Raw genomic sequence first — 27463 nt, 5'->3', positions numbered from 1 at the left:
TCCTTCACTGAGGGCTGCACTTTATCTCCAATGTGCTAACCATATAGATAGACCCTGCGATGCAGTGTGGAGGAGATCTGTTCCCTTTGCATTCTGTCTACCTTGATTTCCCAGCTGCAGATTTAAAATGTAAGAGTTTTTGATAATGGGTCGTGCAGTGGGAACATGGTTCAAAAAGGAAAGTTGCAGAATGGTTAACAGTTTTGAAGTTCCCCCTCAGTTGACTCAGAATTTTTTAAAAAGAGAACCACAGCTGATTTGAACTTGCTTTTCCTCTACAATTCCAGTTTCTGTTTCAATTTATCTACTGTGACAAAGATATATCCATGTCCTGTCTATTCTAAATCACTTCCAATTTAGCCTGTCCCAAGGCTATGGTCATAAGGCTGGGTTGTAATCTTTGTAGAGCTACATTTGATTAACTTTATGGCAGAATTACAAAAGCCAGCCACCTCTACTATAGAAATGAATTTCATTAGGCCGTTAGCAAGAGATGGAAAAGTTCATACTGGAAGCATCAAAACCCATAGCTGCTAAATTCCAAAAATGAATGTGTTCCCACAGGGAAGAACTACAGGTGTGCATTCATTCTTTAGACTTGTCTGTATTTATTTAAAAGTAATGATAATAAATAAAGCAAAGGAAATTGGCTTCTCAGAAGTTTTATTCCAGAAAACATGTATTGTGCCATAAGCTATTGTTTATCATTTCAATGCTGTTTGCAAAGTTGATTTGTTTTGCTTAAATAGAAGTAGAAAACAGTTCGGGTTTTAATTCCCTTCATACTCACAAACTATTGGGTAACTACTGCGCAATCTAGCAGGAAAAACTACTGATAACTAGATACGTCCAATTGCTGTTGATCAACTGCAAGAACATTTCGGAAAATAAACCTTTATTTGGAGTAGAAAATATAATTGTTTCAAACATGAATGGTTTGATTCTGGATACTGTTGGAAGTCTTGCATAGCAGCAATAATTTGACAGTTTGAAATACAGGTTACTCGTCCGTATTCTCCTGGTTACTTGAACATATAAAGGTGAAGACTCCACAGTCCCAGACAACCATAGGGTACTGTCTCTTTTGAGAGCTGACTGGTGGTGGTTTAACCTGAGGATCAACACACCTCGGGCGAGGGGCAAGGTTGAGGAGGTAGAGCCTTCGTGAATATCCTCAGCTGGTACAGGAATTAAACCCGCACTGCTGGTCTTGCTCTGCATCACCAACCAGCATGAAAGTAAATATCCCCCCTCCCCCTGTGGTGAATGTACTTCATGTAATTCATACTGTGTAGTATTGTGTCCTTGTGGGCTCTGTCTGTGAGCCGTTGCGCGGCTCTGCCCACAGGGGGAGATGAGGAGCATGTATAGGGCTTGGCCCATGGCCCCTCCCACTACCAGAAGTATAAAGTGCTGCAGCCTTGAGAGCCTGCCCTCAGTTCTTCTGGTCGCAGGCAGGCTCAGTTGTAAGTCTATTAAAACCACAGTTTATTTCCTATCGTCTCGATTGAATTGATGGTCACATCACCCCCCCCCCCCCCCAATCAAAAATGCAATTTAAATAAATTGCCTTTTGACGTGGTAAATTTTGTCTGTGCGATGTTAAAGTTGCTGCTTTTTCTGTGTAGTTCCCACTTCACTTGATTTAAAATCACAGCAGAGTAACAGTGTGTAAACTTAAGTATGGAACAGTGATTATATTTGTAATCATACAATCATAGAAATGTGCTGCACTAAAGGAGATTGGGTCTATTGTGCCTGTGCTTGCTCCTTGAAGGACAGTTTGCTTCATCTCATCAAGAGGAAAAATCTGTTCAAGCCAATTCAAAAATAACAAAAAACAGTTTGACTGATGCAAGTTCCACTGGAGTTCCATTTTAGAGAATGCAAGTTAGGTACAGACCAATTCGAGACCATTCTACGGTTACCAGTTTTTCCTTAGCCCTGCATTTTGTCTGTAACCATGTAAATGTTAGGGTGCAGACACAATGGACTGCAGGGCCTTTTCTGTACATCTATATCTCTACCTCCCTCTTACATTTAGGAAATCAGCTTCCACCTGCACTTCAGGTAAAGTGATCCCGATCCCAGGAACTCAGAGGGGGAAGTGTTTCTCCTCTGCTTCCTCCAAAATCTTTCACCAATGATCTTGATTAGTGTATGATGTTTAATGTGGTGAATGCTGTTTGCTCGCTGCTAAAAGTGAAATTCAGCCACAGCAACCTGGTCTAGTTGGCAAAATCTTTATGTAGCCAATTTTTGGAACATGTTTTCCAGCAGCTTCGTTCAATAATTCAGCATATGAATCAAAAGTCATCCAACTGGAACAATGCTTAAATTGACAAGTATTTCAGTGAAGAAAGTCATGTTGAAGATGTTTTACAATTGATGTGTTATGGAATGAAATTTCTGTATTGGTCTGTTATACCCGTTATCCTTTTTAAACAAGTATAAAATGGGATACCGCTCTGCAAACAATGAAGAGTTCAGTCACATAATGACATGTACAGTAATTCTCTATTGATTTTACGTGCGTTTTTATCATTTCTTTCAGCATTCAACTGATAAGTAGCAAAATTAGGCTCTTTGATTCTAGCAGTTTATATTCCATCTATAGCTGAGCTTGGCTGTCGCAGGTTGATAGATAAGTTTAACTGGCTCTCTGTAGGATCTCAAAATGGAAGATATTGAGAAGGAAGAACAGAGTTCAGTACCTCACAATGTGCAGAATTTACTGCTTCCCCAGGAGGAAAGTCTGGAGGTGGGGTGCAGTTGCAGAGGAATTGGGGGGAAGGGGGGTCGTGAATTTGATTTGGACGGGAAGCTGCATGAGGGGTGGGTGCTAACTCAATTTAAATCCAGGCAGAAAGGCGCTTGGATGGCCTTCAGACCTGAATGTTAATTGAGACTGTTAGGTGAGTGTTTATTGCCCACTTAAGAGCCTTGTCCAGCCAGCAATGGTGCTCCACCAACAGTAGGGAGAGGACTTGACATATGGGGAGACCTACAGATTTGCTTGTGGCCAGCCAGGAGAAGGGTTCCCCATTCAAAAACACTAGGTGCCTGTTTGAGGGACCCTGCATTAGGACGAGGGTGGGGCCCATGGTGAAAGCAACCTTAATCCCTTTCTTCCACCCCTCTTTCTTCTCAGCAGACAATCTCATCCCTGTGAACCGGTCCCATCCCCATTGTACTGACTCAAAGAATTACAGGTGCTTGTGTTTATAAAATAATTTGTAGTTCTGTCTACTTGATCTTCTGGCTAGAAGTATTTAATTGAGTTTAGGATTAATTAAATTCTAAAATATCAGTGTGTCACCTTTTGACCAATTAATATCTGTAGTACAGTCACATTTGTATTTAATAAAGCTTCTGACACAGTAATGCAATATAAATGAGATGAGTTTTGAAATGCCTTTATTTCTCTGCAGTATGTGGCAAATGAAAAACTCTCTATAACAACTAAGAGTTTGGTTTTATTGTGTATAATATTGTTTGTGAATTGATATACCTTCGAATCACAGTGAGGCAGAGAGAGCAAGTGAACAGTATGATGTGTTGGGTATGCTGGGTCTGCGAGGACTGCATTTACCATAGCAGTGAGAGAGTCAGGCTTCCAACACTTGGAGAAATGCAACTCTATTTTATTAAACTCTTAACTATTAAACATACTTTAACGGTGGGTTGACACTATGCGGAGTTGACTGGAGACCTGAGGCTAACCTGACCAGACTATCTTACTACCACATGGTGGATGTCCAAGTTGTTGATCACAGGCTCTGACTGTCTCAGAGGCTGCATCCCAGGAGAGCGGGAAAACTAGTGCCCTCTGGCTTTATAGTGGCCGTGTCCTGTCTGGTGATTGGCTGCTGTGTTCTGTGTGTTCATTGGTCATTCTGTGTGCCAATCATTGTCTGTCTGTGCACCATCATATACTTGTGTGTATATTAAGACACAGTAGGCTTTATTAGTCATGACCTTGCTGAGCCAGAGTCAGTAGTACAGATGAAGGAGGCTGGCCTATATATGGCCCCGATGTGGGCAGAGGCGGAGCCATACCGGGGTTACAGTACCGGGAGCAGTTCATATCACCACTTCCAGGTTATAGGTCATAGGTTACGGTATCATGCATACATTATGAATATATTCTAATCTAGACTCATCTATTTCATAGTTAATATATAGAGGACAATAATGTTTTCTTTGAGGTGGTGGAATAATCAGTTTTAAATCCCTAAAAGTTTAAATCATGATGAGTTTTTTCCTGCACTGCAAATATGATAGTATCTCATAATCTAATACTTTAGAATTGTCAACAACTTTGAGATGTTGCAAAATTAAACTATTAAATTATTTGTCCATGTGATGTAAGAGTCTCTGGCTAGACCAGCATTTATTGCCCTCCCCTAATAACCCACCCCTAATTAACCTTGAGAAGCTGGTGGTGATGGCCCTCCATCTTGAACCGCTGCAGACCATATGGTGTAGGTATACCCACAATGCTATTAGGAACAGTTCTGGGATTTTGACGGTCACAATGCAGAAACAGGAATAAAACTCCAAGTCAGGATGGTGTGTGGCTTGGAGGGGAACTTGCAGGTGGTAGTGTTCGCATGTGTTTGCTGCCACCTTGACCACCTAGGTGGTAGAAGTCACGGGTTTGGAAAGTGCTGTCGAAGGATTCGTGACGTGTTGCTGCAGTGCAGCTTGTAGATGGTGCATAAAGCGCTGCTGATAGAGGGACTGAATGTTTAAGCTGGTAGATGGGGTGTTGATGGAACATGTTGCTTTTCCTTGATGGTTACAAAGTTCTTGAATGAGCTGCACTTATTCATAAAAATGGAGTGTATTCCATCACACTCTTGACTTGTGCCTTGTAGATGGTGGACAAGTTTTGGGGAGTCAGAAGGTGAGTTCCACAGCACAGAATTCTTGGTCTCTTACCTGCCTTTGCAGTTACAGCATTATATGGCTGGTCCAGTTCAGTTTCTGGCCAGTGGTATCTTCCAGGATGTTGATGGTGGTGATCCAGTGATGGTAATGGCGTTGAATATCAAAGATAAATGATTAGATTCTGTCCTATTGGAGATGATCATTGTCTGGCATTTGAGTGGTGCAAGTGTGACTTGTGATTTATGAGCATAGGGGAGGCTGGTACGGGGATTGAACCGTGCTGCTTGCCTGCCTTGTTCTGCTTTAAAAGCCAGCTATATAGCCCTGTGCTAAACCAGCCCCAAATGGCTGTCAGTGTTCCCCTCTGGGTTCACCAGCCCCACAACATTTTAGCTGAGGGGTGTGTGGCAAATCCGAAGTGCCTCGAGTGATCCATCGCAATTACTTTTTTTCCCAGATTTATTAATTGAACGTCAAATTCCACCACGACAGCTGGGGAAATTTAAATTGTGCCTCTAGAGAATATTTTCATCCAGGCCTCTGAATGACTAGCCCAGTAGCATTAGCGCTGTCCTGCCATAACATTTATTATGAGTAAGAATGAGACAGAACAAAAACCCTTTGAATCACATGGAGCCCAGTTTATTTCTGAGATACAACAGAATGGGTAACAGTTTAAAATTACAATGGGTGAAACCTAACAGGGTTAGGGTTAACCCTAAATTAAGCAGTTGGCTAAGTGAACAGCATTTTGTGTCAAACAAATTTAATTGGCATCATTCTTTCCAGTAGTTTGCCATATAAATTAAGGATTGTTATACCTAATGGCTGAATTTTACAAAATTGTAGTGAGATATCTTCCAAAACAGAAGTGATATTTTGTACAAAGTTTTCTGAAATCAAACAGATAAGTAATAAATACCCTTACAATAGAGAATCAGCATCTTAACATTCTCAAAATTACATTCAGATATGTTGCTAACTTGCAATGGATGAATTGAAGAACTTGCAAAAGATTTACAAAATCAATGCTGTGATGCACCTGCCTTCCTGAATTACCTGTTGTATGTTGTTCTCGGCTCATTTGTGTGACCAGGACTGAAATGGCTTCGTAGTGAGTACTATTTGATATGCCATTCCTCAGGTTTTAGTTAACTGCATTGTTCAGGGTAAATGAGTGGATGAAATATAAAACTTATTGCTAAAAGCAATCACTAATATGTTTGCATTGTTGTCTTTTTGTTACTGGGGCAACCGTTGATGAATATAAACAATGGCAATGAGTGTGCATTTCTCAAAGTCATCAGATAATTTTATATATCGTTGTATATAATGACTGTCATTGTAAATTTTTAAAAAATATGAAATAACAGCAGAAGCATTTTAAAATCAAGTCATTGCTGTTTGTTATAATCACTTCTTTGTTGTAATGTTCCATGGACATGACACTTATCTGTGATTAGGATTTGAGACTGTACTTCTTACGTGAGGAGGCTTAAAGTATCGGCAAACAATGCCAACTGACCCAGTACAACTATCTTCAGCAGTACAGATTACAGTACTGAAATATTTAGAAATAGGTTTATTTATATCTAATTGTTTGAGAAACGGCAAGTTTGTAAGTAACATGCCATAACCGAAGCGCGAGCAAATTCAACACTTCAATTATAGTCCTGTTCCTGAACAATAGTCCATGCAAGTGTAACTTCCCTCACAGGGCCATAGAATTTCTGAACTTGCCCTTGCAGTATATTTTGTCCTGAGCCTCTTTCTGTGGATCTTTGACCCCCCCCCCCCCCCCCTCCCCCCCCCCTAAGGATGTAAGACTGATTCCCCTTTCTTTTTGTAGGGAACAAGAAATGAAAATAAAGCTCGTAGTTGCAAACCGTTTTCTACAGTTTCTTTTATGCGATTATTGATGTTTTGTTTTTTTTTAAATTTAGATTACCCAATTATTTTTTCCAATTAAGGGGCAATTTAGCGTGGCCAATCCACCTACTCTGCACATTTTTTTGGATTGTGGGAGTGAAACCCACGCAGACACGGGGAGAATGTGCAAACTCCACACGGACAGTGACCCAGAGCCGGGATCGAACCTGGGACCTCAGCGCCGTGAGGCGGTTGTGCTAACCACTAGGCCACCGTGCTGCCCCAATTATTGATGTTTGACCAACAGGGCACATCTGTATTCAGACACTTCTCTAGCACCTCTAACACTAGATTGATAGCCTAAGTTCTGATTAATTTGTGGCATCTAGCAGTGAAGTGAACACATCTTGGGCCCAGAATCAGAAGTCCTGGCTGAAAAACCACAGAAGGGCCAAACCACAGAAACATCAGCATCAGAAGCAGAGAAGGAAGCATTTGGCGGCGTTCTGAGCTCACTGAGAGCCAGTATCCAATCATTCTTTTGTAACCTTCCTGCAAGACAGCCTGTTGGGTTGCACACAAGCCGCTTGGAGGCGGGAAGTGTTTATAAGGTACGTACGTACCTGAGGGGAAGAAGTAGGCTATTTGGCCCCTCAAACCTGCTCTGTTATTTGGTACGATCATGGCTGATCTGATTGTATCCTCTGGTATACTTTCCTGCCGACCCCAATGCTCTTTGACTCCCTTGTTAGTCAAAAATCTGTGTACCCTGCCTCCAACCCTCTCTGGGGAAGTGAATTCCACAGACTTACAACCTCTGAGAGAAAAAGTTCTCCTAATCTCTGCCTTAAATGGGAGACTACTTATTTTCAAACCGTGTCCCTAATTCTAGTTTCTTCTACAAGAAGAAACATCCTCCCTGCACCCACCCCATCGAGACCCCTGAGGATTCTGTATGTTTTAATTACATATTTACAGTGCAGAAGGAGGCCATTTGGCCCATCGAGTCTGCACCAGCTCCTGGAAAGAGCACCCTACCCAAGGTTAACACCTCCACCCTATCCCCATAACCCAGTAACCCCACCCAACACTAAGGGCAATTTTGGACACTAAGGGCAATTTATCATGGCCAATCCACCTAACCTGCACATCTTTGGACTGTGGGAGGAAACCCACGCACACACGGGGAGGATGCGCAGACAGTGACCCAAGCCGGAATCGAACCTGGGACCCTGGAGCTGTGAAGCGATTGTGCTATCCACAATGCTACCGTGCTGCCCTAATAAGATCACCTCTCATTCTTCTAAACTTTCATGGATACTGACCCAACCTTCATCCCATGAATCAATTGAGAGACCAAAATTGTACACAGTACTCCGGGTGTGTTCTCACCAGTGCCCTGCACAACTACAGCAAAACATCCCCAAGCCAACCTCTGTTCAGTTCATCATTAAATGCTGTATCATACATTGTATCTAATTTTACTAAGGTGAGTCATCGCAGTGGTGTGATTGGGAGATGTAATTACGCTTCAAGTAATGCATTTGCCAGGTTGTTATTTCTGCCAACTGGCAAACTGTCAAGTAAGAGATTAACATTGTAAATGTGGAAAGTTCTTCAGGTGAATTAAAACATTTGGTGAAATATGATCTGTTCTGTTGTCATTACCCGTGGTGTGTACTGTTTGGACACCATGAAGCAGTCTTGCTGTAGTTACAAAGAAGTCTTTATGGATGATACTGAACTATACATATTCACAGTGGAGAGTAAAGGTATTGAGAGGACCCCATACTCGATCCTTGCATGTTGCTATCTATTTCGAGACTGGCCTTGGCTCTATGTTACTTGCCTTCATCATGTCGGTGTTGCTGTACTCAGTCCCATGTTAACCCAAAATATATTTAATGGTGGAGTATAACTTACAGTATTGAAGTTTGGCCTGAGTATGATAACCGTGCCTAATTGTTTCAGCTTTTCCCATTGCTTTTGTGTATTCAGTCTATACATCTGTTGAGGTAGCAGCTCCAAAGTTTATTTGTTAACGTGACAAAGCTTTGGGGTCTTGTACAATCCAATTACCTAGCCATTTTATCAATACTTGACTCTGTTTATACACTTGATTTGAAGAATCAGGCTGGGTACCTATTGGATAGTTGTGACCTAGTCAATGGGTGATGAGTTGAAGGAGGTGAGAGGGGTGGGGCTGTGGGGAGGGGATTGGGTAATGGCTGGTTTAAAGTGATCAGGGGTTCAACTGTACTTGGATCAGCAACTGTTTTCATCAGAAGAACTGAGCCAGGGCTTTTTTTTTAAACGGAGGTTGGTCTTTTAATCTTCCTGCTCTGGACTCTGCTCACCTCTATTTCTGCCTGAGCAACAGACCCATCTCCAGCCCACTTCTGCCTGGACTGCTGGAAAATCCCACCCCCTTGGAAACCTAGAGACAGGGTATTAGTCCTGTCTCCTGATTTCTGGTGCTTCATGTCTAATTATGGTTCATGATATTGAGATTCTCTAAATGGCCTTCTGATTCAGGGTGGTGGCCTGAGCACTCACTACCGACTCGCAAAGCTTGGCTGTCAACCAAGTCAACTTGGGATAGGTGAACAATTGAACATCATAAGAGTAGTGAAATATATTTTATAAATTGAGAAAGGGCACAAAGGAATACAACTATGTCTCAGTCTGGCTATGATGCATGAAAGCTGATGTTTTTAGCTGTGGAAAATAATTGCTTACAAAGTAATGTTGATTAAGTGGGCCCAGTTCCCATGGTTCCTGCCCTCGGCAATATGCATTAAATCCAGCCCAATATGTGTGATTCTTTTTCAGCTTTTTTTTTATAGCTAAAAATGAAAAAGCTAAGTATTCACATAACCATGTAGGTAATATAATAGCAGGGAAATGAGACATGTTGGTGGTTCTCACTGGCCATTACAGAATGGGAGTAAAGTTAAAATGAGCAGCTTGTATTCAATAGCGACAGATCAACCAACCGATATTTGACAATGCATGAACAGCATATGTGGAGATTCAGAGAGAGAAGTATTCAAGGAGTTTGTATCATTGAGATCAGAACACTCTATGGACTACTTTTGTGCAACAGATATGTATTTGCACCATCAATGTTTTCATATATGCTGCATATTGCTTCACATCATAAAAATGCATTACTGAACATGGAGAAGGGTACTTATTTTCTAATTATCTTCCATCTGCTGTCTTTGCAGAGCATAAAGAAGACAAGGTCTTACTAGAGCAGTGAAACGGGAACATTTGCTACAGCACCAAATAGTGTCACTTTTACTTAAATCCATGAGAAGTCCAGATATATACACCTTTGTAGACATTTAGTGAAAGCAGCAATTAAGTACAAGGTAACAGGTAATGAAGCAACAGCAGGGTAGGTAGTTGAGAGGGCAGGGGATGCAGGGCAGAAAGCCACATGTGTTGAATGCCCCTCTTTTGTCATCTGATAATATACACCTTAGGAGGCCTGCTTGTCAACAGAGATTGCTACAACACATGCACCATGTTGAGCAAGCACTTGACACTATACCCACAGCAGTGGAACAGATGGAAAAACAGTTGTTCTGCAGACAGCAGGGCAGACCACTGACAACTGTATTGGCAATTGCATTTAAGTAGACTACAGATGTAGCAATAGGAGTCTCTCTCATATGCCTGCTATGAGTGCTTAAGGTTTCAAAGAAAAAAAATAAAAAAGCTTGCTTTTATGTAGCATCTAATCATGACTAATGTTGAAGTATAGTTAGTAATTTTAGGTTCGCAAATGTTGGTGTATAGTAATATTCGATAAAGGCAAATGAGTGAATAATCAGATGACGACTTTCCCTGCTTTTAGTTGAAAGGAGATTTCCTGGATACCATGAGAATTGAGTGCTCCTGTTTGAAAATGATCATGGAACCTCTTGTACTTGAACAGGAGGATGGGAGTTTGGTTTGATGTCTTATCTGCAAACAGACCACTTTGGTGATATAGCAGTGCCTCAAGGTAGACTTCTGCATTGGAATCAGTTGCCTGATAGACGGTCAGCACGACTGTTTCCTCATCTGAATAGAGGCAACAAAGAAAGAACTAGCATTAATGCATTACCTTTCATAACTCCCGGATGCTCCAAAGTGTTTTGCAGCTGATATGGAATTTTGACATGGAAGTACCATCGTAAAGTTGGGATAGACAGTGGCCAATTTGCGTGCAGCATGGTCCCATAAACACCCATGAGGCAAATAACAACAAATATCTATGAAGAACCTTCCAAATAATACAACATCCCAATGCATTTCACAGGAGCATTTTAAATATGATATCATGGCACAGAAGGAGGTATTAGACCTGGTGACCAAAAGCTTGGTCAAGGAGGTAGATTTTAAGAAGTGCCTTAAAAGCAGGAAAGTGAGATAGATGAGCAGAGAGGTGAAGGATGGTAATCCCAGAGCTGGGAGCCTAAGCAGCTGAAGGCTCAGCTAGCAGTGGTGGAACAGTTAAAACAGGGATGCTCGAGACCAGAATTAGAGAAGTGCCGATATCTCAAAGGATTGCAGAGCTGAAGGAGATTACATGGATAGAAAGGGGAGAGACGCAAGAAGGATTTGAAAACAGGTGAGGATTTTACAATAAAGATGTTGCTTGACTGGGGTTAAATGTAGTATCAGCGAACACAGAGATGACAGGGGAATGGGACTTGCTATGAGTTAAGACATGGGCAACAGTTTTAGATGGCCTCAAGGTTATGGAGGATAAAATGTGGAAGACCGTCCAAGAGTGCTTTAAAATAGTCAAGTCTGGATGGAGTAAAGGGACCAATGAAGGTTTCGGCAACAGATGAGCCAAGATGGGCAAAGTTGAGAAATGTTACAGAGGTGGAAATAGAATTTAGTGATAGCACGAATATGAGGTTAGAAGCTTACATGATCAAGTTTGACACCAAGTGTGACACCAAGATTGTGAACAGACTGGATTAATCACAATCAGTTGCCAGAGGGAGGGATGGAGTAGCTGGCGAGGCCATGGAGTTTGGAGCAGGATCTGAAACCACAGTGTCAGCCTTTCTAATATTTAAGTGGAAGATATTTATGCTCATCCAGTACTACATGTCAGATAAACAATCTGACAATTTTTCAACATTGGAGCAAGCAATCAGGTAAAGTGGTGGTGAGGTTGAGCTGGGTGTTGTTGGAGTACATATAGAAACTAATGTTGTGGCTTTCAGATGTTTGGGCCGATTTTCAGCTTGTATTCACCATCAGAGAAAACAGCAACATCGGCGCAAAGTCCAGAGAAAATCTCGTTTTCCGATTTATCCTGCCCCTCACCGGTGATGTAACGAGGGTCCACAAAGGGCAAGAACCTCATTATAATACATTTGAATAAATGTTAATATTATATATGGCCACCGCCGCATGATTCCCCCTTTACTGAATGTTCATATCTAGCCAACGCGACATCACGTCCACAAACTTCACAACAAGTTTGGCAAAACAAGATTCACTCAAGAGGGTCCCTCCATGCGTATGAATGTAGGGGTAGCTCCCTGGGGGAAGAGTGCCATGCCAGTACTGACCTGGCACAGTTGGGTGAGGAGAAGCGGGCACTGAAGTGGGCGGGGAGCACCGCTGACACTTGCGCCCGATGATTCATTGTTTGTGATTGGTGTTATGTAGTTACATTGTGTACCTTGTGTTGCCCTATTATGTATTTTCATTTATTTCCTTTTCTTTTCATGTACTTAATGATCTATTGAGCTGCTCGCAGAAAAATACATTTCACTGTACCTTGGTACACTTGACAATAAACAAAATCCAATCCAAATCCAGAGGGAGGTGGTCGTTCAGTTCCAGTTTTGATTGGGGCACCCTTTGAAGATCGAACCCAATCTCTGTGGGGCTGGTTCAGGATCTATCAGTCACCACCCTGCCAGAGTGATGGTGAAAACCACGCCCACTCTTTTTCACTTTAAAGAGACTCAACATCTGGAGAGAAAAGCAAAAGGAATGAATACAGAACAGATAACTATCATTCTTGCTCGTTTGTTTACTTGTGTCTACTTTATTTTGCACGACTTTGCTCTACAGGATAAAATATGATGTATAGAATTGTGGGATGACAGATGGACAGGCACGGTCCAAAATGGAAGGGAAGTTTGTAACTTCGGGCAATGATCTGTTCGATCGCCACCCTTAAAACTCTGCACTACACTGAGATGGTGGGGTTGGGGAGAGGCTGGGGATAATCTCAAATCCGCTTCCATTTTGTCAGCAACCGGCTCTAATTACATTTCTGAGGCATTTCTGGGCTACCCTAGTAACTGCACCCAAGTTCTTCTATTGGTTCTATAGATCCTTTTTACCTTGGGAGAGATGGCATAGATTCTGTTCTGTTCTGGGCTGACCAAAACAATAAACCATGATCCATCCCTGTGGGACTGGTGATGTGGCATTTGAAAAACATGAAGGATCTTGCTTCTTTTCTTTCTTTTGGACTGAATCAAATCTCCTGTGTCTCCTTTCAGAGGCCTTTCTAAACTCTGCCTCTTTATTAAGATAGGTGTTTCTGTTTTACAGCTACAGGCACTAACCACTACTCTTGAGTATTGAAATATCTCAATGCCTGAGATTTGAGACAGGATAAATGGCAGAACGTGATGAGAACCAGCCTTTTACATATGCCCAGCCTGGTATTCTGAAGTATTTCTAGGCTAAAAAGTTCTACTACTGGGGCATACCATCTGCTTTTTAAAAAAATAGACTGTTAATTCAGCATTACTTTTAAAGCCCATTACGTTACAATGAAAATCATTGTCAACTTTCACTGCCTGGATGGTAACCTGATAGAGAGTGATTTAGACTGCTCAACTATCATTCCATAGAAACCATTGGGTACGACAATAGAAGTAGACACTCTGCTCCCTCAGGTGACTGTCTGGGGTAATAAAGTTAAAAGTGACTGCAATGCTCATTTCATTGATACAAAAAATAATTGATCCAATGGCCACACTTATTTGATAATGACAAGACATGAATAATACTTTGGAGATGTTACAAGCCTCTTGTTAGTCAATTATTCAATATTTATTTATTAAAATTTGAAATTTTAATGATTGTTATTTCAATTATGCGAAGAACAAGCAAGATTCCATAGTCTATAACCTATCAGTGGCATTAATGAATTTTAATGACATACATACAAAAATGTTAATCTTCTTTTGCTTCAGTATTTTTAAAGTTCTAAATGCATGATAAAAATCTGCTTGCCATTAAAAATCTGAATAATTTAATGGTTAATGAAACTGAAAATGTGCACTTTTGAACTAATCTGAGAAATATTTCAGACGTTACATGGCCTTTTGCTACATTACGTCAAATGATGGTCAATAGTTAGTTCATACGTATTTTTTGTTGTCACTGACGAGGAAGCTTTGGTATCTGATGTGAAAATTACATGCAAATTCCAGTGAGTTCAATAGAAATATTTCTGAAAGCGTTGTTGGTAATTGTATTAAACGGTTGACCAGATTTCTTGGCTGGCGGAAAGGAAATTAGAGTGGGTCTTTTCCATGGATGGCGTTTTTGTTATGTGACGTAAAAGGCTGCAAATTCTATGTAAGTGGTGTACTCATTAGCTGTGGTTGTTAATTAGTATTTCTGTTGGTTGCATTTATTGATGGCAATGACGTGGATTTACAGGTTGGAAACTAGAAACTTCAGTCACTCCCTGTAATTCAAGGATTATGAGTATATTGTGACGCTCTAATCCCAAGCAGACTTCCCACGTTTCTTTTGTGTGGCATTTGCTAAGCAAATATTCTTGTTCAACAATCGCCAAGGAATGCTGATGGGGAAACTGCATTCTTTTCTCTGTATCCTTCTGGTTTGGCTTAAATCCAGGCAATTACGTAAAATTAAAGGGAAGAAATCAGATTATTAGGTCCCCTGAGTGAGTGCTAATGAGCATCATCAACACCCGCCTCCCTTTCTGCAGAGCAATAGTCTGTTATCGGATTTACCATGCAGACATGACAACAGAGCAGCAACTATGATACTGTTCATCGGCTCACACACTTCCGCTTTGACACACAAACATTGCACATCATGAAGCACAAATAATAGTAGTAATTGAATTTTTACAAAAAAAAAAGCAAAAGTCAAACTAGTCAAGCAAGGCATGTTTACTAAACTCACAGGGAAGGAATTTTGTTAAACAGTGCTACAGAGAGTTTTTTTTCTTCTCAGAAATCAATTGTATTGCTAAAAATTAAATAATACCTTCAATTGTAGAAAAAGTATTGTTTTCCTGAATACATGATCAGGAAACATTTTTAGTTATGTTTACAAATCTGTGGTTCTCCTCGTGTCTGCGTGGATTTTCTTCAGGTGCTCCGGTTTCCTCCCACAAGTCCCGAAAGACCTGCTGTTTGGTAATTTGGACGTTCTGAATTCTCCCTCCGTGTGCCTTAACATGTGCAGGAGTGTGATGATTAGGGCCTTTTCACAGTAGCTTCATTGCAGTGTTAATGTAAGCCTACTTGTGACAATGCTAAAGATTATTATTATTAATCAGATTTAAGTACTCGAGGTAAGAGTCATGATGTCATGATGAGAATTGCATGGTGTTGCGGTCAATCGCTTCCTCAAAGTGAAATGCTTGGAAACATTTCATCTGCTCTGTCCCATGCCCACAAACCCCCCCCCCCCCCACCCCCAACCCTCAGCCCAAACTCTCTGGTCTTCTGACTCTGCCCTTTGCCACCTCTATACCCACATCCCTTCACTCATAATTGGCAGCTGTGCCTTCGGTCGTCTAGGTTTCATTCTGAACATTCTCTTGAAACCACTTTGAAACTCCTGAACCCCCCCCAATCCTCCAGGCTTACGGTTATTGACCCTAACTTCTTTGGATTGGTATAGAATCCAACAGTGCAGAAGGAGATCATTCAGCCCATGGAGCCTGCGCCGACCCTCCGAAAAACCACTCTACCTAGGCCTCCTGCCCTGCCCTATCCCCATAACTCTGTGCATTGATCATGGCCAATCCACCTAACCCGCCCATCTTTGGGCACCAAGGGACAATTTAGCATGGCCAATTCACCTAACCTTCACGTATGTGGGAGGAAACTTGAGCACCCGGAGGAAACCCACACAAACATTGATCAAACGTGCAAATTCCACACAGTCACCCAAGACTGGAATCGAACCGGGGTCCGTGACACCGTGAGGCAGCAGTGCTAACGCTGTGTCACCATGATGCCCGTATCTGTTTCACACCTTATACATTAGCATTCTATTTGCATTAAGCACACTATATTTGAATGCAAATTATTTATATCGGCACTGACTCTTTGTTTGATCTGACGTAAGTGGTAATATGAAGTTTGTCACCATTCATTATAATTCAAATACTCAGATTGTGTATGCTGCATTTGGGCGATGGGACAACCCATTTATGAACCATAGTGTTTGGGGTGCAACATAATTGAAACATGAATTAATTACCTGTTGACTGCGCTCCACCAGCATTGTAATTGAAGTACTAGCATTAGCCTCATCATCCTCAGGCTGAAGAGTGGAAAGTCATATCGCATCCCTGATGACTAATGTCCCTGCAGGAAAGCTTGGGTTCAAAAATTTGAAGCGAGAACATATTGTTCTTGTGTTGCCTCACAAAATGCAATTGCCTACAGACACTCGCTGGCTCGGCTTACTCATGAAGAATGGCAGTCAGGAGCGAGCACCTATGTAACTGACTTGGGTTAATTCCTCTCCAGAAAAAGAGGGAAAAAGCAGGCAGGAGACAACAATATTGAATCATTGGGTGACTCGTGCGATGATGACACACCTGAAAAAGATTGCGACATCAATTATGCCAGGAAATCATTTTTCACACTCCATTCCTGTTTGCATTCCAATTGAAAAGTGACAGGAATGCTTTCTTCGTTTCCAAAAAAACATCATTCTAGTTTTCTTGGTGAGGCTTCGGGACAGTCCTCACCACCTTTGCATACTATATTATAGCAGCACGTATCCAGCCCTACCATCCTGGCACGATTTACCCTAAAAGTGGCAAGATTTATAAAGTTCACAGCTCATCTCTAACTACATGTATGCAAGAAGCTGATTAGGCTGGATCATGTGATGTGCTGCACTTAAAATATAACAAAAACAATAAATGGGACTAACTAATAGTTTGGTTATATTAAATCCCTTTGCTAGTGTCAGCATGTATACATCATAGCCAAATCCATTGAGCTTTGAACAAAGGGGTTAAATGGGACTGCTGGGTTAAGTTGCAGAATTCTGCTCCGTCACGCTATATTTTGGTGCATGTCGAGATGTAATAGTACTTCATAGCATTCATTTGTCCAGTGGATGAATGTGATGAATCTGCAACAAAATCCCTTGCTTGAGGGATCCTACCGTATTGAGTTAACAGAAATTAACTTGCAATGATAAAACTAAATTATTTGTGGTGAACGGAAATTGCGAAATAATGTGTCCAGTAAATTGAAATAAATCATATTTAACAATGTAGAATGCAAGTCAGCCTTGTGTTAACCTTCTGACTACAGTTCTGCTTTTGGAAAATAAATTGTTTCTTTAATTTTGCACAGTTAAAGCAGAATGACACCAACAAAGAGCTCGAGTGAGGAAACTGCCATTTTTTTTCCAACAGCAGGTGAAAGTAGGCTTTGGAAATAAAAGGTGTTAATATTTGTCGGGATGTTTTGCCATAATAGAGCAGTTGATTCTTAATTAGGGAAATTTCATCTGTCATAGTCAACAATTATGACCTCCTGTATCATGGCTCGTCATGAATAATCAATGAGGCTGATTAATATGCATGAGCAGTAGTCTATATAGTGTGCGCTGAAGCACGATACAGCAGCTTGACGAAAGCAGAGCAGGAAGCGTGTTTGAGAGTCAGTAACTGAGTGTGTGTGTGAATGAGAGAGAGGGGAAGAGCCAGTTGCTTTCTGTGACCCGGGTTGTCTCTGCTACCAGTGTGATTTGTCTCAGCTGAAGTGATTCACCTAGGTTACTTCAAGTGACATCCACATGAATGACAGTTAACTGAGCCGTTTTAAGAACGAGATCTGGACAAGGAAGGCTTTCTATCCACACTTCTCCAACATGGGCTGCAACCTGTGTTCCCTGCAGAAAAAAGAAGAGCAGTACAAACTGCTGTACGAAGTTTGCCAGGTAATGATGAATGATCAGGTTTTTGGTCGCATGTTAGAACATTAAACTAGAAAGACTATTCACCGCCTGCAAACCCTGGTAAATGCATGAAAAGTTAGTGGTGCAAGCAAGATGTTCAGACAATTTTAACTTTACTTTTATAAGCCTTCATTATTAGGTAGTGATAGCCTTTCATTTTTGTTTCTATCTCTGAGCATGACTAGCATTTCCTGATCTTAAAATCATAGAATTGGGTACTAATTAATTGAAATTTTATACATGTGTGAAGCTGTTGATAGAATCAGTGTGGGGGATTATTTAAGGTAGAGTACAAGCGTATGTATTTGTGTGTGTATATATATGTGTGTTATATATATATCTTTGTTTTGTTGTAGTCTGTGAAGTTTGGCATGTGCAGATTCATTAAGTATTCCAGCAACATGTCCTGTAATAGTTGTGAACGTACTGGGGATAGAAGTGTCAATCTTGGGTGAATAGTAAAACCTAGATTATTTCTCTCAAGTATTGCACAGTGCGATTTAGCTTTTGAGTTTTTGCCTTAACCACCTTAACGGTTCCTGGTTCTAAACTGAAGAGAAAAATGGTGTGGATTTATCACACTTGAGATGCTTGTACTTCAATTCAGAGTAAGTTTATTATGTCCCTTACCTATTGCAATGTCTATCTAACAGCAGTTGGGGGCACTGCAGCTCAGGCTGCCAGCTGAGTGGCACTTGGATTTAAAGTCTATGTTTCACATTGTGTAAAAGCTATCCACCGATTTTAAAATATTACATGCTCATGCATTAATAATAGTAACGTACATATGTTCCCTTCTGAATGCCCCAGTCAGTCGAAAATCAGAGTTTATTTAGTGGCTGCACGTTTATTTAATGACCAAGCATATTTAAAATAAACATCGCTGGTAAAATGACACATTTTTTTGGTAATAAATTCACATTTTAATTAAAGCTGAAAATGCCTTTTATTGTGCAACAATGTTAAAAATGCGACAATGTGAGACTGAACTGTATGAGCATCTCATCAACCTCAGACAATCTTCTACCAATCAAACAGCAACTGAGGGCACATAATATAATGGCAAATAATCTTATTGTTCCAATGATGCACAATAGGCAGAAGCAAAGTAAACTGCTGCTTTATAGTTCAAGAATCTGAAGTTGCGACATATGCTGGTATAGAAAGCACAAGAGATGGCGGCAGTTTCTTTCACTCCATCCTGTTTTTGGTCAGCTGCTGCACCTCTGCCCAACTGACGAGAGTTTCCTGGAGATTCCTTTGTGCATTTCGTTGCTAGAGTATTCCTGAGCCCAAGATTAAATCAATTGAAGAACTTTTACTTCAAAAGTTGACTAACCAGCAGTTCCTTTGTTCATCCTTGGATCATACTCCGTTAAGCCCAAGTGACTTTTTGAAGCAAGAAAAAGCTTTTTGTGAACCTTTTATCATTATTGGGGTTTCAGTGACGAATTGTAAGGTGCATGAGACTTTGCCGTTGCCTGATAAAGGGTGAAATTTATTTTGGAAGGCAAATTCACTATTTGAGCTGATGCTATTTATTCAGATTGTTTACAGCACTAATTGTGTTGCCAGCCTGACCTGCTGGTCCAATGTGTGAGGGTTTTATTGATGTCTGTCACTAATACTTTGTCATACAGATAATGTCAGGTTTTACTGTCCCTTTCACCTGGGTGCATTTTGCTCTTGTGCACAAGGCTGGCACATTCTGGCTGGACCCCAATTTTTATTTCAAATTGTTCCCTTTGCATCATAATATTGCCATTCCATCCTAGAACTCCAATGTGATGCATATAATCAAAGAAAACCCACGATGGTGGTACAATTTTACAATTGTGTAAGTCTATCTGGGCAATCAAAGGGTTTTTCAGGATCAATTAATTTAATGATGAAGTTGATAGCTCATTTGTCTAAGGCTTTTCTTCCATATTGTCGAGGACAAAATGTTAAATCATGATTTAATCTTCCTTTTCTAAATTAATCCTGTTCTTCATACATTCTGGTATCTGCACTTTAATTAATCCTATATTAAATGTATTTCATGAGACTAATATAGTCTTCCACCATGCAGCATGATATCTCCTCATTTTGGTAGCTTTGTTGTACGACCTTACCTTCAGTCTATGAAATGTCTTTGTTGTAATCATATGTGCTTGGTCAATTGTTCCTTTTGCAGTTATATCTCTACCAACTTGATCATTTCTGCTGCCTTTTTTGTCATTTGCCGCTGTCTTTCTAAACTGCTGCATGATTATAATTTCCTTGACACGCAAGTTCTAATGACCCTAATTTTAACTTGGATTCTTTCATTGTTATATCTAAAATCTTCACTTTGGGTCAGACCATTCAGAACTTTCTGAAAGTATCCCACCACCATTAAATCATGTAATTCTTCTATATTCAGAGTCAAATCTGCTGATGTCTTTTATGGCAAGTGACCTTTGTCCTTGTCTGCCTGATAGAATCTTTGTTATCTTGTATAGTCTCAACACTGTTAGGGTGAGAGAATGTCTTCCTTGCCTGCTGCTTGCTGTGCTTCTGTAGCTTGACTATCCATCCAGTTCCCCTGTCATTTCTTGCATATTTGTTTGAAATCCTAATTCACATACACTTTTCCCATTTCCTTTCTTTCTGGGTTCTGGCAACTTTCACCTTTTATCCAGTCTCCTCTCCTGTGTTCTATTAGTAATCAGTTATATCTGCAGCTCTCTTGCTCTGGATGTCAAGGGGTATTTCTGTGACAAAACTGCTGCTCAATTTCAAGACCTGCATTCTCAAACAGATGAATTGCCTTTGTAGCCTACTCATTCTGTATGCACTGACTTTCCAAGTACTAGTAGTGGTTCCTTCTTAAATATGAACCTCTTTTTATTACCCATGAACATCAAAATTATTGGCTGGCATTGATGAGAAATACATATGAACAAATATTCATGAATATTGACTATTTCCTTTATTTTCCAGTGTATTTTATTCTATACAGACAGTGCTACTGCGTAAAGCAGTTGCATAAATAACCTTTAAAGTAAAGCTCAAACCTGAATTAGCAAGGTTGGAAATGTAATATTCTGAAATGCATGTTGTTTTGTTCATTCCTACCTGTAGCAATTGTGGTTGCAACAATAAGAATGCAACAATAAGAAGTCGGAAAACTATTGTTTCACTACTTTCATCTCTCATGTATTGCATATTCGATGCAGCAATATGAAATTGCTGTAGCTGTAATTTAAATATTTATTGTTGAACTATTGGCTATGAATTCAACATGAGACAGTACAATGGCGCAGCAGGTCACCACTGCTGCCTCACGCCGCTGAGGTCCCAGGTTCGATCCCGGCTCTATTCGATCCCAACACTGTCGATGTGGAGTTTGCATATTCTCCCCTTGTTTATGTAGGTTTCGCCCCCACAACCCAAAGATGTGCAGGGTAGGTGGACTGGCCATGCTAAATTGCCCCTTAATTGAAATAACTGAATTGGGTACTCTGAATTTATTCTTTTAAATGAATACAACATGAATACAATGTGTTTGTGGAGCTATCAGACCAAACATGTACATATCTTCTACTTCATAATTATTTTATTAGATGCATTATGCATATAAACCTGCATTATGTCATTCTTGTTGAGGATCCCACCATTGTGGAGACTACTTAAGGTGCCTGTGCTACTCAAAGAAAGGTCTATGGTTACAATAATGCCACTGTGAAATTAGCAGTGGAAACCTATTGAGGAGAATCAGCAAGATGCTCATTTGAACAACTAACCTCGCATTTCCGATGAGCTCCCTGCTGATTCTGCTTGTCAGGCAATGTGGAAAATTAAATAGCTGGCATTGGTACCATTTCACATTATGGAAAGATAGAAAATTGGGCTACTGCCAACAGGGATGTCACTCCAGATGACCACAATTGGGAAAATAAACAGTATTTTCAAGGTGATGACCTCACTTTCCAGGTAACATTGTTTTCAGTTATTTTGATGATGCCATTGAATCTCTACCACATACTTTCATAAAACATTTATTCAAAAAGGGAATATAATTTTGGAAATGTTTGGCAATGTGTATTCAGAATTTGTGCATTAGATTTCAGGAACAGGACTATAAGCGATCATTTTTTTAAACACCATTTTGGGGATCTGGTTGAATATCTGAGGCCTGACTTCAGCTACAGCATAGATTGATGATTGTAAGGATTCTACATCCTATGAGTCTGGTCCATCTCCACATCATTCCCAATGGATATAGAGCCACTGCACAAAACCAGTGGTACCAGTTTGAGTAAAGATCACACTGGTATAGTCAAGTGGTCCGTGTTTGGGATTGAGGTGGAACAGAAACAGCTTTACTCCTGACAAAAGGGAATAGCTGTGCTAGTACAGGGCTAAGGAGCAAAAGAAACATTTTGAAGACGTGTGCAACAAATTATATTTGGCAAAGCCAAATAGTTGATTTGCAATTACCTAAGTTTCCAAATGAAGCAGTCGTCCTATTAATCAATCCTGTCTCTTTCTCAGATACACATATAGCTTTAATCAAATTTATGCAGGTCTGTCAACTTGCCAAACTTCATGTTAAAAAGATGTCCAGAATTGCTGCCAGTTACTTTGTCAAAATAAACTTTCTCAATCCGTAACACAAAGTAATAGTTTTATCAGTGAGTGGAATGTATTTCAAATTTGCTTGATTGATAATTACATTTCTCAAAGTGGAAATTCTTTGAAAATGGTAACACAGACTACATACAAAATGTGTTCATTTTCAATAACTTGGGGGTATCGTCCTACTTTTAGGAACCTCGGTTAGAAGTGTGATGATCTATTTAACTGGGAAAATATGCCTCTTTCAGTGTGGGTAACGCATTAGTAGGTTACTTTGTCAACTGCATTTCTCACACACACATGTTCAAAATATTGATTTTTTAAAATTTGTTCTTGGGATGTGGGCGTTGCTGGCTGGGCCAGCATTTGTTGCCCCTCCCTAATTGCCCTTGAACTGATTGGTTTGCTAGGCCATTTCAGAGGGCATTTAAGAGTAAACCATGGAGGCCAGACCAGGTAAAGGTGGCAGATTTCCTTCCCTAAAGGAAACCAGATGGGTTTTTACAACAATTGACAATGGTTTCATAACCATCATTGGACGTTTAATTCCAGATTTTTAATGAATTCAAATTTTCCCATCTGCCGTGGTGAGATTCGAACCCAGATCCCTAGAGAATTATCCCAAGAGAAAATGCTGGAAAATCTCAGCATGTCTGGCAGCATCTGTAGAGAGGGAAAAGAGCTAAAGTTTTGAATCCAGATGACCCTTTGTCAAAGCATTTCTCCCCAGAGAATTACTCTGGGCATCTACATCACTAGTCCAGTGGCAATACCACAACACCACCACCTTGCCCTGTAACAAAATAAAAATTACCTTTCAATGGAAAATGAAATGAAAATGAAAATCGCTTCTTGTCACAAGTAGGCTTCGATGAAGTTACTGTGACAAGCCCCTAGTCGCCACATTCCGGTGCCTGTCCGGGGAGGCTGGCATGGGAATCGAACCGTGCTGCTGGCCTGCTTGGTCTGCTATAAAAGCCAGCGATTTAGCTCAGTCCAGCCCCAGATTATGAGGCCAGTGTTTATTCACAATTTGGAATGTGAAGCCCTCAAAAGCAAAACATGCTGAACTACACTTAATCAAAAACATGTTTATAATAATCCACTAATTACATCAACTAATGTCCTGAATATTCTGAATAACAATGTTGGATAAAATGTTACTCTGTGAACTTGAACACCATTTTCCAAAGTGAAATGCCATTGATTGTACATTATCCAGCATGTAATGTTTAGTCCCAACTCATTAATTTTTAATCGTCTGGATTGTTACTACTGAAAAATGTTGAAAACAGAAAGGTTAGCTAAAATAGTATTGCTCAATAAGGGTTTGAAATACAGTTTCTATGCAGGAGCCTTAGTTACTTTCAGCAGGGCCGGCTCAAGGCACCGGCAACTCGGGCAGTCGCCCGGGGCGCCATGTGCTAGGGGGCACCAGAGACTCTGGTCCCGCGCGTGCGCAGTTGGGCCGGTGCCAACCAGCGCATGCGCGGTGGCCGCCCTCCCCCTCGGTCCGCCCCCTCGGTCCGCCCCCCCCCCCCCCCCCCCCCCCGTCCGCCCGCTCGGTCCGCCCCCCCCCTCGGGTCCGCCCCGCCCCCCCCTCAGCCCCGCCCCGCCCCCCCCTCGTCCCCGGCCCCGCCCCCCCCGCCCCCCCCCCCCCCCCCCCCCAAGGGCGCCGAAGCTCAGCTTGCCCGGGGCGCCAGCAACCCTAGGGCCGGCGCTGACTTTCAGTGAAGGTAACTTGTTTGAATCAATACTTCAGTATCTTGCATATTTGTTTTGAACAACTAAATCACAGTTTTTTAAAAGCTGTCCTGATGACCTGATAGCACTGACCCATAAAACCACAAAGACTCGTTTTTTTATCCCGAGCCTATAGGAATGAACAGATTTTCGGTGCTAGCACTAAGAGTGTGCCCGTAGGCTTGCATTAACGCTGCAATGAAGTTACTGTGAAAATACCCTAGTCGTCTGTTCGGGTACACTGAGGGAGAGCTCAGAATGGCCAATTCACCTAACAAGCACATCTTTCGGGACTTGTGGGAGGAAACTAGAGCACCAGGAGGAAACCCACACAGACAGAGGCAGAATGTGCAGACTCTGCACAGACAGTGACCAAGTCGGGGATCGAACCTGGGTCCCTGGTGATGTGAAGCAACAGTGCTAACCACTGCTACCATGCCACCCATATTGCCTTTATGTTTCGCTGTCCGCTTATTCTTGCGATATTTCGCTCTTCACAAATAATTTGTAGTAGAGAGATTATGGGTAGTACTTGGGCACCATTCATTGCACAGATATTGGTTTGCAATGACGGTCAGACTGTGGACTGGATATTTTTATGATTTGTGATGGTTCTTTTGTTAGTTTGAATCATGTGATAGCTTCAAATATCAGCAGGTTTTCTTCAATCACAGTAATGGAACTGAAATTACACATATTATGTTTTATATAGATTTAAATAGCTGTGCTATTTAAGTGGAGTTTTATTGTATGATTAAAAGTATAACAAATGATCTACACAAGACAGAAAAGTCATAGTTCTGCACCATTAACCTCACATCGTCCTAAAAATAAATTATAGGCAACTGGCCCAAATGCCTTAATGAAGAGAAGCACTACAATATTTGTAGATTAGAAAGGGATAAAGCCTGTTGATCTCTATATTTGATCTTTTTGTGTAGCCTATTCTAAAGACATGTGAGGCTAGATTCACTGGACCTGATTCTAATTTATTGAGCAGTTTGTTTCCTAGGAAAATAAAACATTTTGGCGTTTGTCAGAAGTACTATCATGGTCAGATCATTTTGGTCAGTTGTCATTGATCAATAAGATCTTTAGTAATTCTGGACTACTTTCATTGGTAGTTGTGCCTTCCAGAATGGTCTTTGAGTCTTATAGCTTGAAATAACTTAAATCTATAATGTTGAACTAAGTGTTAACCTTCAGCCCTGGTTGATCCCACAGTTTCAGCTATTTGGAGTGTAGGCTTCTGCTGCATAGAGCGACCTCCTTATATTACGGAGGCTGGGGATTGAGGGTGATTTAGAGATGTGGATCAGAAATTGGCTAGTTGAAAGAAGACAGAGAGTGGTAGTTGATGGGAAATGTTCAGAATGGAGTTCAGTTACGAGTGGCGTACCACAAGGATCTGTTCTGGGGCCGTTGCTGTTTGTCATTTTTATAAATGACCTAGAGGAGGGCGCAGAAGGATGGGTGAGTAAATTTGCAGACGACACTAAAGTCGGTGGAGTTGTAGACAGTGCGGAAGGATGTTGCAGATTACAGAGGGACATAGATAAGCTGCAGAGCTGGGCTGAGAGGTGGCAAATGGAGTTTAATGTAGAGAAGTGTGAGGTGATTCACTTTGGAAAGAATAACAGAAATGCGGAATATTTGGCTAATGGTAAAATTCTTGGTAGTGTGGATGAGCAGAGGGATCTCGGTGTCCATGTACATAGATCCCTGAAAGTTGCCACCCAGGTTGATAGGGTTGTGAAGAAGGCCTATGGTGTGTTGGCCTTTATTGGTAGAGGGATTGAGTTCCGGAGCCATGAGGTCATGTTGCAGTTGTACAAAACTCTAATACGGCCGCATTTGGAGTATTGCGTACAGTTCTGGTCGCCTCATTATAGGAAGGACGTGGAAGCTTTGGAACGGGTGCAGAGGAGATTTACCAGGATGTTGCCTGGTATGGAGGGAAAATCTTATGAGGAAAGGCTGATGGACTTGAGGTTGTTTTCGTTAGAGAGAAGAAGGTTAAGAGGTGACTTAATAGAGGCATACAAAATGATCAGAGGGTTAGATAGGGTGGACAGCGAGAGCCTTCTCCCGCGGATGGAGGTGGCTAGCACGAGGGGACATAGCCTTAAATTGAGGGGTAATAGATATAGGACAGAGGTCAGAGGTGGGTTTTTTACGCAAAGAGTGGTGAGGCCGTGGAATGCCCTACCTGCAACAGTAGTGAACATGCCAACATTGAGGGCATTTAAAAATTTATTGGATAAGCATATGGATGATAAGGGCATAGTGTAGGTTAGATGGCCTTTAGATTTTTTCCATGTCGGTGCAACATCGAGGGCCGAAGGGCCTGTACTGCGCTGTATCGTTCTATGTAAACAGACTCAAACCTCGGATCATAATTTTTCTTTTAACCTGGCACATTGTTAAGGCTGTTGGTCATCTTGTCGAAACGTTTACATTTAGTGCTACAATTGATTTAGATAAATAATTGCTCGGTGCTTTCCATATGTATTGTTAAGTTGAACATTTTCACATAACCTTTTGTACTTGGAATCTCCAGTGATTGCTTTATCCAATTATTTTGTGTTTTCATGCCGAATTATGCATTAAATTCTCCTGCTCATTGATTTTTGAGGAGGTTCATTAACCCAACTCAGTAAAACAACAGAATGTAATGTACAATAATTGCTTATTTTGTCAATCAATAATTTGTTAGCACAAAAAGCTCGTGTAGATGCATTCAGGGGTTTATACACAAGATGTGGTAATGTCAATCGTACATTTATACAGTATTGCCAATCATAACTTTAACGTAACGTAAATACGTTCAAATGCAAAACGGATTATTAGGATTCTAGTTTTTATGCCTGATAGGCACACAAGATATTTGATGTGTGAAATTGTGAATATATCTTTAATTGCACACATCAGCAAGCAGGTTAACTATGTCGTCTGGCTTATGTATTACCCCCTGTCCCTAATTGGTGGACACATGGCCAGGTGCTGTTCTGCTTCAGTAGATTCTTAACTTTACAGACGGTCATTGTAACAGATTTTTCCGATCGTTGTTGTCGTCCCTCTGGTTTTTGGAGCTGGCTTTGTCAACTCCACCTGGCATTTG

The 27463-nt window shown here is 41.0% G+C and overlaps 1 protein-coding gene across 3 annotated transcripts in view; it reads left to right on the top strand.

Annotated features, from left to right (window-relative positions):
* The window catches only part of pdzrn3b (PDZ domain containing RING finger 3b), a 322095-nt gene that overhangs the window by 190624 nt on the left and 104008 nt on the right, over positions 1-27463 (top strand). The window contains exon 1 of one of the 3 annotated variants that reach the window (XM_038810682.1): positions 17680-17979. The exons of the other annotated variants lie outside the window; for them this stretch is intronic. Coding sequence (XP_038666610.1) covers positions 17911-17979 — 69 coding nt within the window. The 5' untranslated portion in view covers positions 17680-17910. Of the gene's footprint in view, positions 1-17679; positions 17980-27463 lie in introns of those variants that run through there. 3 annotated transcript variants of the gene reach the window in all.

Source organism: Scyliorhinus canicula, chromosome 11, assembly GCF_902713615.1.
Source record: "Scyliorhinus canicula chromosome 11, sScyCan1.1, whole genome shotgun sequence".
Classification (NCBI taxonomy): domain Eukaryota; kingdom Metazoa; phylum Chordata; class Chondrichthyes; order Carcharhiniformes; family Scyliorhinidae; genus Scyliorhinus; species Scyliorhinus canicula.
This window is presented reverse-complemented; position numbering and strand designations above follow the sequence as displayed.